The sequence below is a fragment of the Vulpes lagopus genome, chromosome 1 (genome assembly GCF_018345385.1).
Source record: "Vulpes lagopus strain Blue_001 chromosome 1, ASM1834538v1, whole genome shotgun sequence".
Lineage (NCBI taxonomy): Eukaryota > Metazoa > Chordata > Mammalia > Carnivora > Canidae > Vulpes > Vulpes lagopus.
The window spans coordinates 145804672-145820499 of record NC_054824.1 but is presented as its reverse complement, the minus strand read 5'-3'; the positions used below and the strand labels follow the sequence as shown (position 1 = coordinate 145820499).

General features: G+C 57.5%; 2 protein-coding genes across 4 annotated transcripts in view; one reads left to right on the top strand and one right to left on the bottom strand.

Annotated features, from left to right (window-relative positions):
- The window catches only part of TP53BP2 (tumor protein p53 binding protein 2), a 55461-nt gene extending 54252 nt beyond the window's left edge, over positions 1-1209 (top strand). For all 3 annotated transcript variants that reach the window (XM_041746503.1, XM_041746486.1, XM_041746495.1), the window contains one exon: positions 493-1209. In XM_041746503.1, coding sequence (XP_041602437.1) covers positions 493-534 — 42 coding nt within the window. In that variant the 3' untranslated portion in view covers positions 535-1209. The remainder of the gene's footprint in view (positions 1-492) is intronic.
- A 3157-nt stretch (positions 1210-4366) lies between these two features.
- The window catches only part of CAPN2 (calpain 2), a 38245-nt gene continuing 26783 nt past the window's right edge, over positions 4367-15828 (bottom strand). The window contains exons 10-21 of the mRNA XM_041746515.1: positions 15617-15786; positions 14847-14858; positions 13784-13995; positions 12622-12658; positions 11597-11662; positions 10785-10842; positions 9153-9217; positions 8380-8448; positions 7803-7881; positions 6666-6782; positions 6375-6433; positions 4367-5187 (exon numbers count right to left, since the gene is read on the bottom strand). Of these exons, the coding sequence (XP_041602449.1) occupies positions 5164-5187; positions 6375-6433; positions 6666-6782; positions 7803-7881; positions 8380-8448; positions 9153-9217; positions 10785-10842; positions 11597-11662; positions 12622-12658; positions 13784-13995; positions 14847-14858; positions 15617-15786 (968 nt within the window). The 3' untranslated portion in view covers positions 4367-5163. The remainder of the gene's footprint in view (positions 5188-6374; positions 6434-6665; positions 6783-7802; positions 7882-8379; positions 8449-9152; positions 9218-10784; positions 10843-11596; positions 11663-12621; positions 12659-13783; positions 13996-14846; positions 14859-15616; positions 15787-15828) is intronic.

The following is a 15828-nucleotide window of genomic DNA, read 5'->3' as shown; positions in this document are numbered from 1 at the left end:
CACATGTATTCCTCCCCAGCTCTTGTTATGGAAAACATAAAACCACAAAAATCCAACAACAAAAACTCCACTTATCCTCCCTTAAATCAGTAGCCTTTTTGTCTGTGGCATTCTGTGGCTGACAGTGTCCAGTCCCAAAACAGTGTTTGTAGGGCTGTTGTGAGTGAAGTTTTCCCCCTCCAGATGTAAGCCCATGCACGTGGCAAGCTGCAGATCCCCACCACCACCTGCCGCTGTCACAGGCCATGCTCCGCCCCTGGAGCAAGGGCTTAGGGGTCATGGGTTCACCTCTGTGTTGTCCCCGGTGGGGAGCCCCTGTGACCTTTGCCAAGGAGTTGCTGAATGTGAATCTTTGTGTCCTTGGGCAGCTCTGGATGCCTCCCATGGCAGAAAGAATCCTTTCCTTGGTTTTTCTTCTGTGACCCCCATTCCCCACCCCCATCCGTGTGTCTGTCTCTGCAGCATGTAAATCATGTCTCCATTCTCTTGCAGCTATACCCAAGAATTAAACCAAGACAGAGGAGTTTGGCCTGAAACTTTACAGAATTTTAGTTTTTGAAGAATTAATCTTTGTTATCACAAGAAGTAATGTGATTGTTTTTGGTAAAAATTTCACAAGACCGACTTTAGTGACAGCGTAGTTTGAAAGCGGTGCAGGACATCTTCTGGGAGAACGTGAAGGATTGGAGAATTTGCTGTCCTCGGGGGAGGTTCAGCATGATGAACTGAGCTTACAAGTGAGCTAGCTGACCATACTCTTGGGAAATAGGTGTTCATGGGGCACTCAGGAACATGAACAGTGACTGCCCTGGTTCCCTGGAGTCACAGGGCCATTCACTGGGCTCCTGGGAAGTCGCCTCCCCTGCATTTGCCCCCACCAGAAAGGACCAGTGCCACGGAGGCAGCACCTCTGCCTGTCCTCCCGCAGGCCCCCAGGGGACCCCCATTGTGGGTGAAGAACTGTTGGTTGTTGGCAGTCCCTTTGTGATAGGAGTTCTTCAGAATTCTACATGTTTAAGATATTGGAACCAAGCTGTAGCACAGCTCATTAGATTTAGAATCTTGTTTTTAGAATGAATTTGAATCTATATTTATTGTCTTTTGTATCTTGGAAATTGGAGACTTGCTATATAGACTTACTCATGATATTTGTCAAATCGTAGCTGACTTTAAAAACAATTGTAATAAAATTAAAGTTTTTGACTCTAACCTTTTTACTGGTTTAGTTTTTTGTGTCATTAAAAGCCTGTTTAAAGTTCACACGCCATTAGGACGGCTTATCCAGTGGGAGAATAATAAAATTTCTTTACCGGCTATGTGATGACATGTAAGAGGTGGTTTTTTTGTTTACAGAGAACTTGGTTTTGCAATTCATGAGTTCTGTGTTGGCCCTCGATAGAGAACCATGGGGACAGAGGCCCTCACCGGCCCTCAGCCTCTGTAAGACAGGTCTTGTCCTCCTGCCACTTCAGCTCCCCCGTCTGCATGGGGGAATGTCTGCAGGCATTCATTGGGTGAAAACATACATACACAGGATCCCTACGTTGTGTTAATATGTTACCAAGTTTGTGAAAGACTTTGGAACCCATTCTGCTATTTTCATTTCTATTAAGTGAAAGCTACAGAAGAAAAGCCATTGCTCATTTTTCTTATATGTTTTTATGAGCAGCTAAATACCAGCAAGAAAGGTGAAAGACAAAGCAACCCCGTGCTAGTCAGAGTAATAGAGAAATAGTGACCGTGGGAGCTAGCTGTCAGAAGACACGAGTGGTTTACAGAATTCTGAGGATGCCTCCCATCTTCCTGCTCTGAGGTGATGGTGTTTAGAGTTGGGGCCTCTGGCAGCTGTGGAGTCTTGTGTGACATCACCAGGTTAGAGAGCCCCCCCACACCCCATGAAGGAGGAGGAGGCCGTGGTCCTCCCCTCTGCCACAGGAGGACACTGCAAGAAGGCAGCCATCTGCATGCTGGGAAGTGTCCTGGCCAGATGCTGAATTGGCTGCACCCTGATCTGGTCCCTGAACCCCCAGAACGGTGAGAGATAGGTGTGTGTTGTGTGAGCCCCAGGCCGTGGGCTTTTGCTTTGGAGCTGCACAGACTAGGAGTCCTGGTTATCCAGTCAGACACTGATCTGGGTGCTTCTGTGAGGAACTTTGCAGATTTCACTAAATTTCCTAATCAGCTGACCTGGGAACAGGGAGGTCACCCTGGGCTGCTGGGTGGGCGCAGGAGAGGTGCAAAGTGTGAGGGACTCAGCCCATCATGGCCAGCCACAAGGAGGAAAGGGTCATGTGCCGGGGAAGGGGGAAAGCCCCTGCCAACAGCTGGGAACCAGTCCCCTCCTCGGGCCTCTGCTGGGACCAGCCAGTCCCACCGGGCTGGGAGGGACTCCTACTACAGACTGGTGTGGTGATGGGTAGTTTTTGTTTGTTTTTTTAAGATTTTAAGTAATCTCTATGCCCAATGTGGGGCTCAAACTCATGGCCCTGAGATCAATTATCACACACTCCTCTGAGCCAGCTGGGCACCAGGTGATACGTGTCTAAGCTGCTAAGCAATAGGAAATGCCAGGTACTCTGGACCTGGTCTGGTGCTTACTAATTGGCCATGCAGCCTTGCTAGGGACTCACAGTTCAGCAACACCACCTCTGTACACCTCGGCACATGAAGGGACCCACGCCAGGTACTGTACACAGGTCCCAGGAGACTGTTAGAGAATTGCTCAAATGCATGGAAGGGAAGATGTGAAAATTAGAACGCGATCATCTTGTTTCCTTCGTCCTAAACTGAGAACATTTGCTTATTATCCCTCTTTGTTTCTTACTAGTTTATCATCAGAGCATCCTTGTATCAGAGGTCCTCGTAGAAACATCTCCAGGCATGGGGAAGGGTCACAGAGTGAGGGTGGCAATGCCAGTGGGACCACCGTTAGTGCTTCCCGGCTTCTGCGCAGGGGTCAGGAGCGTGCAGCTTCAGCGGCTGTGTCGTGTGTGAGAGGTTGCTCAGGAGCATGATTTCTGAGGGCTGCATGACACCCGCCACGTGAGGGACCCAGGATCTCACCTGGGTGTGTGCTGGTCCCCAGTTCCTGTAGGGATGCCCATGAGCCATCTTCACGGTGCAGTTTTTAGATTTTTGAAGAAGGGGGAGTAGGGTACCTGGAGGATGGGCCCTGCTGAAGAGGGGCTTATGGTGGGGGCAGGGGGGGTCATGGAGGACAAGGCAGAGGGCAGAGGTCACCCTGGCAAAGGCACAGAAAATTGGTAAGATGCTGCTGGTTCTCGGTAAGTCTGGGCACTGGGAGGTAGGTGCTGCTCACAGGAAACAGCAGTTACAGGAGGGCCCAGGGAGCCCTGGGAGGTGTGTTGGGAGGGGGGCAGGGAGGGGAAGGAGAGGGGAAGGGAGGGGGAGAGGTGAGGAGGAGCTGGGAGTGAAGGGAGAGGGAGGGGTGGGGGAGGAGAGGGCAGGGGGCAGGGCGCTGCTCAGCCTGGCAGCTGCAGTCCCCGTTGGAGAAGCAGGTGCCCACGCTCAGACGTGCTGGAATGCCCCACGTGGGGACAGCTGCAGACGCCCATGCACCCAGCGCGGACTTGGGGGCCTTGGGCTGCGGCCCCTTCCCTCTGGGTCAGGAGGTGGAGGGTGTTGACGCACTGGCTAGCGTCTCCCTGTGAAGGTGGTGCTGGGAGGGTGGCACTGCTGGGAGAACCCGGGAACTCGGTCACTCTGCCCTCTTCGTCCTTTCCCAAAGCGGCCATTCCTTGTGTGTCTCTTATTTCCGCTGGGACGGAACCAGCCGGTGCCGGGTAAGGTGGTGAGCCGGGTCAGCCCAGCAGGCACAAGGGGGCCGAGCCCCTGGCACAGATGTGGGTTGCTGTAGCCTCTGGGGCTGGGGAGGCCACCCATCCCATCCCTGCGCCTGGCACGAGGGCCCCCAGCCCCGGCCCCCTTGCCTGTGCTGCTGAGTGGAGGACTCTCACCACTCCTCCTGCCTTCCCTCGGCTCATAGCCAAGTCTGGGGGATGCACTTCCTGGCCCGCCCCATCCTGCTCCTCTCCCGGGTTGTGGGGCTCCTCCAGGGTCACCAGCAGCAGGCCGGGCCTAGGTGCCTGTCCTGACGGCCCCGGGTCTCGTCCCCACACCTGAGGGACTTGCCTTAGAGCGGGGCCTGCTCCACGGCCACTTAGGAGCTTCTTAAGTGGATTAGGAAATCGTGTACTTCCACAGGAAGGGGGAGTTAGTTAAGCTCCTTTTTCCCCTCAAGACGGGAATTCAGAGGTAGCGACTTGCGGAGGTGGACACAGGCTGTGGCCAGGTGTGCGCACAAACCACCGCCGGGCCCTCCAGGAAGGACAGCACCGCGCCAGACTGCCTGGGCGACTCTTTATTTAACAGCACATTTGGAAGAAGATAAGGCAACAAGGCGTATTTTCATCATGCGGCCAGCGTTTTCCCAGGGTGAAGCCGAGGAACAAGCTTCCACGACAGTCCCTCCCAGCTCCACGCATGAGCATGGCAGGGTGTGGTGTCCGGGTGGCAAACGGTGTGTCTTTGACTGTCATTGGCTCGGACACCGGGCCCCACTTTGGTGGGCTGCAGGTCGCTGACCAAGAGCCGAACCCCTTCAGTACCCGGGATGCTCCTGAGACCTGGGGTGCTCAGGGTTGGGTTAAGACACACGTGGGTAACCGGTCGGTCGCCCGAGTGCCGCCCCGACCAGGCCCCTCAGCCACGCATCCTGCTTCCCCTTTCCTCCGGGACACGGACCGCTGGCGGGTCAATGTCAGGGCTGCATTTTTAAACCTGACGTTGCTTTAAATATTCCCCGCAGGGACCTTGTGTCCTTAGCTGCGGAGACACCGGCCAGCATGGTTCCCCTGGCTGAATATTGCTATAAACAGGAAAGTGTGTAAAAGTAGACTAGTGACAGATTTCAGGTTCTCTTTGAGTTGACCAAGGACTAAGTGGCTCACTGGTGTTTAACAGAACGACATGTGAATCTTCTACTCTGAAATCTGGAAGTTCTTGCTATCTCAGAAGGCATCTTTATTTTCGGATATAATCATTAGTTTGAGCAACTGTTCCCATAATTTCAAGGTCGAGAGAAAAACGTTCTCTGGTGGCCCGGTGCTTGGCAGATGGTCTCCAGGCAGATGAATTGCAACTTTAGAGGACGGAAAAGCAGAGCCACTGCGAGGAGAAGAAGAGCCAGTCAGCCCAGAGCCACGAGCAGGAGCGACAGCTGTTCCGGTGCCCGTGGCGCCTTCTGAAAGGGCCTGAGAGCCAGCAAAGCGGCGCGCTCACGGCTTCTCTAGCCCACGGGCCAGGGGGCCACAGCCTGGCTCACAGGCCGGCCGACACCGTGACACGGGCTCAGACAACACGGCCTGGGGCTCCACACGTCCGCCGCAGAGGCCAGGCACGTGCGTGTCCTGCCTGCGGCTCACCCCGAAACCAGTGGCGTTCGCCCCTGGTCTCTGTTGCAGTGAAACGGGAACCCGGTCAGATTCTGACTGAGCTGCTCTGGGACGCGCCTGGACCCCCAGCCTTGGCCAGCTCCCGCCCCGTGTGTCATGAGGCTGCTGGCGCGGCGGCAAGCTGCCCATCCCAGCGAAGACCCGAGCCTCCGCTGTGGACTCGACCTCAGGGTGGGTATATTTCCCGGGTCCACACAGCTAGAAAAGCGACTTAGTAACCGGCACAAATGCATTTTCAGTTGGCTAACGTCCTTTATACCGCATCACAGCAGGTGGATGGCTGCTGGGTTGCTGCCTTCCTCCAGAGTTCAAAGTTCAAGGAAAGGAGTGTCCTGTCCCTTAAACCTGCCCCTCTTGCCACTTTGCTCCTCAGTGGCCTGTGCTGCCCCAATCTCGGTTCCCCTGAGAGCAGAGGAAATGTGCGCTCCTGCCTGGCAGTGCGAGAGTCCCCCCAGCCCGGGGGTGAGAGAACATTCTGGCATCAAGATGACCAGAGAACATCTCACATTTAGCTCTTCCCAGAACTGGCGTCCTGATTCCAGGTAGTGGCCTGATGACCACCCCACAGGTGGGCATGGCCAGGGTCCAGACACCGGAGCACAGTGACTACAGACACCAAGCTTACTTACCTTCGGCAGCGTTTTTAAAGGGGGAGGAAGTGAACTGATTTGTTTTGAAAGTATTTGAAGTAGATCTGCTCTAAGAATGACAGATCTTCCCAAACCCACTTGAATTTCATCACGGTTTTGTTACACAAGCACCACCTCCCGTGCACGCAATTCAGCAGTTCCTACAGCCCCTTCTACTGCCTCCTCCAGGCAGAGCTGGGAGGGAAGACAGACCCCCAGCTGGGGGTCAGCAGCCCCCCGCCAGGGCCGGGCGTGGGAGCTGCAGACTTACAGAGATGAGGTCCAGCTCTATGGTTCCAGAGCCCTCGGGGTCCAGCTGCTTAAATATCCCTGTGAAGGAAAAAGGGGCGTCCTGTGAGCGAGCGGGAACAGAGACCGCACTGTCCCCCTCTCTGTTCGTCCCACACTATGACTTCTGCTCCCCCGTGCCCACGCTGGGGCAGGGTCTTCGTGGTCCACTGCACAGACGTGCCCCAGTTCGGGCGACGTCACCCGTGGCAACGGGCAGGCTGCCTTCACCCTGACAGCACCCAAATGGGCCTCTCCCCAAACAGCCACTTACTGAACAGTGTTTCCAGTCGAACCAGACACCGGACAAAATTGTCGAAGTCGATGATGAGCTCGTCATCCGCAAAGCGAGCGACGATGACCTGGTGGAGCTGACAGGGCAGCTTGAAGCCTGGAGTACAAACAAGCGCAGAGCCTGGGCATGAGCATCAGACGGTGCCCGTGCTCACACCTGCGCCCTTGCCACGGACGCCCGCATTGCACAGCTGCTCTTGCTCCTTGGTGCTTTCCTGGGGGCTGTCGTGCGTTGCAAAGCCAGAGCCTCTGCCCTCATTCCTGACTCCAGACTCATCGCCTTCCTGCCTGTCTCCACTGGCTGACGCCAGGCTGCCCAGCCCCGTTCCCAATCCCTTCCTGTGGTCCAAGTCTTTGCCCTGTTGCTCGTGCTTCCTCTCCTGCCTCTTAGCTCTGAATCACCCTGGAGTCTAGATTGTTCCTGGATGCATGTGGCAGAAACCATTCATCATAAACTAGCGCTAATTCCCGCCCTTTCCACAGCAGTAGAACTGAAATCTGCCTGAAATCAAGACGTTTCCCACATCCCTTGCAGCCTGCCGAGGGCCTGTGACCAAGCCCTGCTAGTGGGACATGTGTCCCGAAAAACAAGGACCCGGTCTTTCCCTCCTGCCATCCACCTGTTGCCAGGACATCGTGGCGGCAAGCTAGTGTAGTCCCGTGGGAAGGGGCACCACCTCTGGGCCAGTGGTGAGTGTGACCAGGGGAGCCAGCCTGGCCGCACGAGGCATTGCCCCTTGTGCTTGGACCGTTTGGGAGACAAAGATGGTTATTTGGGGTCTCTGTGGCAGGATTACATCCCAACCAATACAGTGGGGAGCCCCGTGTTGTGTGCAAGGCACTTACCCAAGGGGGGCCCAGTGAACTGAGAACTGGCTTTGCCTGCTTGGCCCGCCAGGCTCTCGGAAGGAAACTTCAAGAGGGCCCGGTGGGCAGAGCATCTGGGACTGTGTTTTATTTCATCAGTTAACTTTTAAAAGAGGAATGGAAGGGACATGCTTGCGGTGAGCCCGCGGCCACCTCACTGAACACAGCTTCCTGCCCTCTGTATCGTACGCAGTAAACACTGACATGTTCTGCGCGTAAAACAGAAGGGAAACCAGTTAGGAGTTCTCACCTGCTTCCTCCAGTGCTTTCCGCATCTCGTAAGAGTTCATGGTGCCAGACCGGTCCACATCGATCTCCCGGTAAATTTTCTGGAATCAGGCAGAACAGTTACGAGAACCGTAACCCGAAGCCAGCAGGCACCCCGTAGGTCGCACTGTGTGGGCAGGCAGGAGGCTCTTCTAGCTCTGTCCCCAGCCTGGCCTTGAAAAGCACCTGTGTCTCTGCCATAAATAGCTAAAAGTGTCCGCCTCACTCCATGAGCTGGCTTGTACCGTGCCTGTTGGTTTGGTCAACTAGCCGGCCGCTGTGGGCTCGTGTCATTGTGTCACTTTTCTGCTGGAGCTGTCAAAAACCCAAATGACAGAAGGCTACACAGCCTCTCGAGGACACTCTGGGGGCAGCTGGAGGGAGACCCCGTTTCTGTCCACTAGCACTCACGGGCAGGGAGCAGACCATGTCCCTCAAACAGGCTCAGCTCTGCTGTTCACATCTGCCCATCCTGCCTCCGGGGGTCAAGAGCCTGCCCCTTCACACACCCACGTCCCTGACAGAGCCACTCGCCCTGCCTTCCACCCCTGGGCGCTCACCTGGTACTTCTGGATCTTTGTCCAGAGAACATAGAACTCTTTCAGGCCCAGCTTCCCACTGCCATCTGACTGCCTGCCGTTAAGGAAGCTCCTGTGGTGTCTCCGTGTGGGCGCCCTGTCACCCGATGGCACCCACTGCGTTATTTACGAGGAGCTCCCGCTGAAGACTTTGTGCTGCACTCAGTGCCCAAACCTGCATGTAAAGGCTGGCCGAGGCCCCTGGTGGCCCTGACTCTTGTTGGCTGGTCTGGGGTGCAGGGGCCCCTGACCCGATTGGGAATGAGCTGTTGGGTGACATGCAGAAGCCCTTTGTTGATTTTTGGAGTATTTCTACGGCCTTGTGTGGGACAGCTACACAGTGGGTGTTGTGAGCCCACGAGACAAAACTTTGAGCAGCTCAGACCATCCCTGCCCAGAACTTGTCTGCAAGCCACGCAAGAAGACAGGTGAGCACGTGACCTGGGGAAGGAGCCTGAACAAAGGGAAGGAGATGCCCCCGGGGGGGGGGGGGCCGTGCCTGCAAACTGAGAAAAAAACCACAACCAGAGAAAAGGATGCATGTCGGAAATGGGACAGTCTGGGGGACGTTCTCCACATGCCCGGGAAACCAACCCAAGCTGCTTGGGCACAGCTGGGCAGGCATCTCCTGCTCGCTAAGGCAGGGGGCTTCTCACGTTGCCCCAGGAGGTGTCTGAACAGGAGAGGCGGTGTGACAAATTCCCCAGGTGGGGGTCTCAGACGCCTCGGCTGTGCTCTACAGCGTGAAAGGATACGTCCAGCATGTCCACCATGATTTTGCAGGTCTCGATGCTGAAGCCGTCTGACTTGATGTCCTGGCCTACAAGACAAAATGAGAGTGATGGGAAACATCCTGCAGAGCCTCGCCGTCCCGAGGAGCCCCCACGAGGATGGAAATGCGTGTCTGTGCCTTCCGGTACGGGGGCCACTTGACCTGCATCCGATGCCACAGCAGGCTAGTGGCTGCCAGAGGGGCCAGAGTGGAGGGTGTGCTGCGTCCGCTGCTTCTTCGTGTATTTAGCCTGTGTCTCCGCGGACTGAGAGGCCTGAGAACCAGAAGCTATCCAGAGCCCTGTGCTCTACTAGGTGACTCAGGTACAGCAGGGGGTGGTAGGTGGCAGGAGACCCTTGTCACAAGCTGGTTCTGGTACCCCACAGACCATGAGAGGCCCATCCTTTGTCACATCCTTACAAAGGTTGTGGCTTAGCCTGCCTCAACGCTGCCGTTGTGGGCTTGGACTCCTTCTTGGGCCCGGTCAGAGGCTGGGGTCAGTGGCAGCCAGGGAGGTTGCATCCCTGCGCGGCCTGGCTCTTCGCCGCCTGCCCAACCACCATCTGTGTGGGAACAAGGCAGCTTTGATGGCCACACGCCTCAAAGGCTCTGTGACTTCACTCGTGCCTGGCAGCCTCCAGGGCAAATACCCCCTTCTTGTCCTCGCTCAGGCTGCCTGGAGGAACCAGCTGTGTGGATCCTGTGCTGGGCACACTGCCCACATTCTCTGGGATGGATGACCCGACCAGCCCGGGTGCTTCTAGAGAATTTGCTTCTGTGTTGTGGGTTAGGCCAGCTTCTAGGCGGTCCACAGCTCAGGACAGGGCGGCCTTCAGCCCTGAAGGGTCTGACATCAGCAATCCCACCCAGGGGCAGCATCTCTTCCAGGGCAGTGCGGCTCTTGATAAACTGAGGTGAGAAAATGTGTCCCCCGGGACTGGTCCACACTTGGGGTGAATGAGCCTGAAGGTCTGTGGGAGGTGCTCCAGCTCTGCCCCAGGCCCCTCTCCCACCTCGCTCCTTCTTCCAAGAGGCCTGGCAGCTGCCTCTGGGGCCTTGCAGTTGCCGGCCTGGCTCGTGGGCTCAAGCAGAACACTGCACAAGGCTCCCTGCCACGCATGCTGGGGAGATGCTTCGTGAACTGTTCCCGTGGTGTGAGTACAAGATGGTGTGTTTGTCCTTCCACCCTGACTATGCAGTGAGATGTCGACCCCATCGACAACCCCACTAAATACAGTGGAGTTCAGCGTGTGGGGGCTTTCTGGCCAGTGTTCAGGGCTGACTCAGCCCTCCTTACCAGCAGAACATCAGAGTGACTGCCCCCTGGTGCCCCTCACGGAAGTTAGGTAGTGATCTGCCCACTTTCCAGGTGAGTAAAGAGCCCAAGGGGTCCCGCGTCCCGGCTGAGAGCAACAGCTGTCAGGGGTGAGAACCAGGATGAGACCTTTGCTGTCCACCTGGAAACCTTTGTTCCTCCTTTATCGGGGCGCACAGAGCATTCTCAGCCCAGTCTGGTGGTGGCAGTGGTGGCCAACACGGGTGTTTAGGTGGGTGCAGGGGTGGCTGGAAGGGCGCGGGGAGGAGCAGGACCGGGGCCCCCTAAGAGGGCACTTACGCTTGGCCAGCACTCTTCTCAGGATGGTCTGCAGCTCAAAGGCAGAAATCTCTGCGTCCTGTGGACACGAAGCAAAGCGTGGTTATACCGTGGGCTGCAGGAAGTGTGGAGGCTTGTCCCATGCCGGTGCACTGGGTGGGCACAGGCAGGGTCTGTGATGTGCATTTCTAATGCCCCCAAACCCCAGACTGCAGGCGAGCCCCATGGCAGAAGGCCAAGATTGGCCGCAGTCCCTCCTGCCTCCAGGGTATGGGGGTGGGGGCCCGTGTATGGCCCAGCCAGTGGCCAGCGGGGAAATAAGTCTCTGTGATGCCCCCTTTCCTGAGAGACAGGGATGGAGGGGCGCCTGCTGAGCACTCTGATGGGAGGCCCAGGTGAGCCGGCTTCGTGCGCCTGATGGAGGAGGGCGCTGGGCAGGCGCTGGCTGGGAACGGTCTGCAGCAGCCTGAGGCCCATACAGCGCAGGGCAGCACCCACCACGGCCCTAAGTCACTTGCATTGTCAAGATTCAAAACCCTTCTGTCCCTCCGGGATATTTTTGTGGAAATCAAAGAAAAGGCCCCACATCCCAGCAGGAGTGGAAGACACAGGAAAAGAGCTGGACGCTAAGGTGGGAGGAACACAGGGCCAGGGCTGACTGTGAGCCAGCAGCCCCGGTGCATGGGCAGGACGTGGGCAGGAGCCCGAGTTCCCTCCACGATTACCCTCCGCCTCTGCTCGCTATCACTTCTGCCCCTCTGGAGTCTCGCCAAGGACAAGTCTGTCCTTTTGCAGGGACCAGAGCGTGTGATGGAGCCCGCGTGGACACCCACCTCGCCTGCTAGCTGGGCAAACAGCCTTCTGAAGCCGTCGTCAATGTCGTCCTCGCTGGCGTCTATCTGGAGGGGGAGGCAAGGGGTGGGAGCAGGTCAGAGCCAAGAAGGGGCCTCCCCATCTCTCCCGCCTCCCGCAGGCCTGAGGGCCAAATTGCAGGCTTGAGACAAGGACGGTATGAAGAATGAATGAAGAACTTTTCTAGTGAAGACATGAGATGGACAGAAACTATGTGAAGGGTTGGTGAGCTCCTCACATAGCATCATCTTGAACCCTCGGCCAGAACGGCCCTCTGATCTGCACTACTGGGGATTCAGATGCAGAGCCTAGGGGATCCCTGGGTGGCACAGCGGTTTGGTGCCTGCCTTTGGCCCAGGGTGCGATCCTGGAGACCCGGGATCGAATCCCACGTTGGACTCCTGGTGCATGGAGCCTGCTTCTCCCTCTGCCTATGTCTCTGCCTCTCTCTCTCTCTATCATAAAAAAAAAAAAAAAAAAAAAAAAAAAAAATGCAAAGCCTAGCTGGAATGTTCTAGAAGGCCTGCAACGGTAGCCCCCTGGAACCGTTGGGTCTCTCACTAGGTCTCTCGACAAGCACAGAGCGGCTGAGGAGTGGAGGGTTATCAGGTCCAGGGGCAGCAAGAGGAGCCTCCCAGCCTGCTGGTGGCAGTCCTCTCCCTCCACTGGATGTGTTGTGGGTGGGTCTCATTGGAGCTCACAAGCCCCCGGGAATCACACCATCTCAGCAGCACCTCAGGGGCCTCAGGAATCTTGTCATCTGGAGACTTCATTTTACAGATAAGGAAACTGAGGCAGAGAAAGGGGAGTCACAGGAACCCCAAGTCCTGCACACAAGGGGTGAGGACCACACAGTGGCAGGTGCAGGTGCAGGACAGAGTCTAGTTTCGAGCTGTGGGCACGAAGTCCTGGGGCCTCCTAAACCCTGGCGGTTCTCTGGTGACTCTGGGCCCGGTCATTTGCGGCAGAGCCTGGAGGGAGCAGGGTGTCTCAGGGCTGCAAGTACCTCCTCAAGGTCGGCCTCGATCTCGTCGTCCACGACCCTGGGGACAGAAGGAAATCGTGTCATGGCCCACGTGGAAGTGTGACAAGTGGGCTGGGGGCTTGCGACTGTGTGTCCCCACACAGCAGGAACCAAGGCAGGAAAAGCCAAGCCGGAGGCCCAGCCGGAGTGCGGGGAAGCAGAGATTTCGTGCTCCTGCCTGCTGGCACAGCCTGCCCGCACAACCCGCTCGGGGCCTGCCTCGGGGACCCGCTCTCCGGTCGTGGGTGATCTCTGCCACCATAAACCTCTCACACGGGGAAGCATGCCAGGTCCCCACTGCCAACACGCTTTGCTCGGGGAAGGTAGTGGCAGGGAGGCCGGGAGTGGTTGCAGCTGAAGCTCGGGCAGCGTTGGGTCCTCCACGCCCAGTGCCGTGAGCAGGGCTGGGTCCTCCGCAGTGAGTGTACTCAAGCCTCGAAGGGTCCTTCTTGGGCCCTGGATCCCACGCTAGGCCGCTGAGCATACGACCCACTGGGGCTGCGCCTCCCAGAAGCTGGCAGGCCCACTGGACACATGGTCCTGGTCTTGGATGGAGCACATGGCAGTGGCTGTGTCCGCTGCTTCCCCTCAGGTCAAAGTCCCTGTGGTCTCTCAGTTAATCCCCTTTTGCTTAAGCTGCCTGAGGCGGATTACGTGTCCTACCATCAAGTGCTCAACTGATAGATGTGGTCCAGGCGGTAGCCAAATCGGTAGAAATTGCTGAGAAGTGGGGCCATCCCGACGGTGGCGGGACAGTGGCATCAGCTGCACAGGGCCCGGTGGGGTCCAGTGACCATTGAGGCCACCACTCACGCCCTGGCGCTTGCGGGCTGCTGGGCAGGAAAGTGGCCCAGGCTCTCCGCTGACATGACTAGGTTCACAGGCTGATATGTGTCGTTACAACGAACCTAACAATTGGTGTTGCAGACACACGACTATCCTTGCTCCGCAGCCTCCCTGCTCTAACCACTAAGACCCCAAAGCCCGAGGGACAACACTGATGACCTTCAAGACCCCACATCCCTGTGCTGAGCCCTGGAAGCAGGCAGGTGTCATCCAACAGGAGTGTTCAGAGGATGCGGCGCGCCAAGGGTCAGGGACAGGCTGCGGGGACAGGAAGGGTGCGATGGGTAGAGCCACCTACTGGTAGTCGGCCTTCTTCTCTGAAAAGACCCGGACACAGAAGTCCCCGTCCTTGTTGGGCTCGAAGGTGGAGGGCACTAGGATGTACTCCCCCGGGGGCAGCTTGAACCGGTTGAGGACCTCGCGCAGGTTGATGAAGGTGTCAGAGCGCTCTCTTGCTCTGTGCGTCAGGAAGAAGTTTCTGCTGAGGTGGATGTTGGTCTGTCCAGTCATCTGATGGATAAACAGAAACAGCGGGAAGTAGAGGGTGGGAAGAGCCCCGAATCAGCATCATTTTCTCTGGGGATGGCGACTATGTCTGGGTCACTCCGGGTCAGGAGAACGAATGCTCTGGGGGGTATGCCGGGGGGGTCCAGGCACTCAGCTTTGCAGAGAAGCCCCATCTGCACATGGAGGTCCCCGGCCTCCTCCTCGAGTCAGGGACGTGCATGTGCGGGGCACGCAGACGGAAAGCAGCCCAGCTCAGGTGTGGCCTGAGCACAGCAGGGGGAGCCCAGCGGGCCTTGGGCAGCACGGCTAGGGCAGGGTGTATGGCCGGGGCCCAGCGCGCCTTGCACGCCCAGCGTGATGGCCTCAAGGCTACTGCTGCTCTCTCGTCAGACCCACTCATGCCAGCTGTGGGCCTGCTGTGCTCTCACGCCCTTCGGCTCGCCCCAAGAGGTACGTGATGGACTAGCTCCACTGAGGGAGAAACCGAGGTTCAGAGAGGATGCGCAGCTCATCTGAGGGCACATAGCCCGCACATGGAGGCTGGGCCTCCCTCTGCTCCTGCGCCGCCTGGCAGTTCATCTCTGAACTGGGGAGAGTGCAGGACTCTGTGAAGAGCCTCTGTGGCCCTAGGCCCGCACACCATCTACCCGGAGCAAAACCACAGGCACTTCCCAGAGGTCTGGTCTTGAGCACAGACCAACAGGTCCATGTCCCGAGTGACCTCACCAGGGCCCAGGGGGCATGGGCCTTGTCCTGTGCAGCCACCAGCCCCTGCCTAGGCCTCACAAGACCCCTGAGCCAGCCGTCCAAGCCTGCGCCTTCGGTGACCCTGAGCCAACGCGTGCTGGACGTACCTCCTCTGGGACCTGTGGGGACAAAGGGAGGAGAAGGTGCTGAACCCCGATTCTGGGAGGGATGCCTGAAGGTCCCTCGCCCCTACAGCTCCAGCAGCACTACAGCCACTAGCGGATTATTATCCCATGGGCCCCTGCTGTTCCCATACTGAACACAAATGTCATGACCCAGTGACAATGCCAGCAAGCCCTTCGAACCATTCCTGATTTACAAAGTATAAAACTGAGGCACAGAGCGGTGCAGGGCCTGGCCTGGGGTCTCCCTGCCCCCCCACTCACAGAGGCAGGGCTGTGAAGCGGGCAGTGAAGGGGGTCCCATTGAACTGGGAGCCAGCAGGGTCAGCTCCCGCTCCTGCCCCGGTCTCTTATCTCCAACACGCAACTGAATGATCCCTGGGGCTACCCAAACCTGAGAGGTGGGGGCACAGGCTGGAGGGTCGTGGGTCACATTTCAGCGTGCATTTTCTTTGGGTTACTCTGTCCCAGATCTGACATCCTCAGCTCTCATTTCAGAGACTGAGAGGCTTAGACTTTGTACACTGTTTGAAATGATGGCGTTTGACCAACTCTACTTGGTGAATGGACAGGCAGGGTCCCGTCAGCGGGGGCCACGTGGCCGGTGATGAGCGAGCGGGGTCCTGTCTCTGACCCCTCACGACCCCAGGTGGCTCAGGCTGTCCCCATGACCTTGCTCTGTCCCTGACGGGCAGGGGGCCCACCTCCCGTCCTGCCCTGGGGCTTTCCCTCCTCGCTGGGCTGAGACCACGCACCTCGTAGATGCCGAAGCCGATGGTGTGCATGTCCTCGCCCATCTTGCGCTGCCGTCGCCGGTGCTTCTGGATGAGGCCCACAAGGAACGTGCAGCCACGTTCTCCATCCTCCTGGTCCTCGTCCTCCTCTTCCAGCTTGATCACGTACTGAGGGTTCATCCAGAAGGTATCTGTGGCCAGAGTGGGACTGGACTCTGTCACTGGGGACCGGG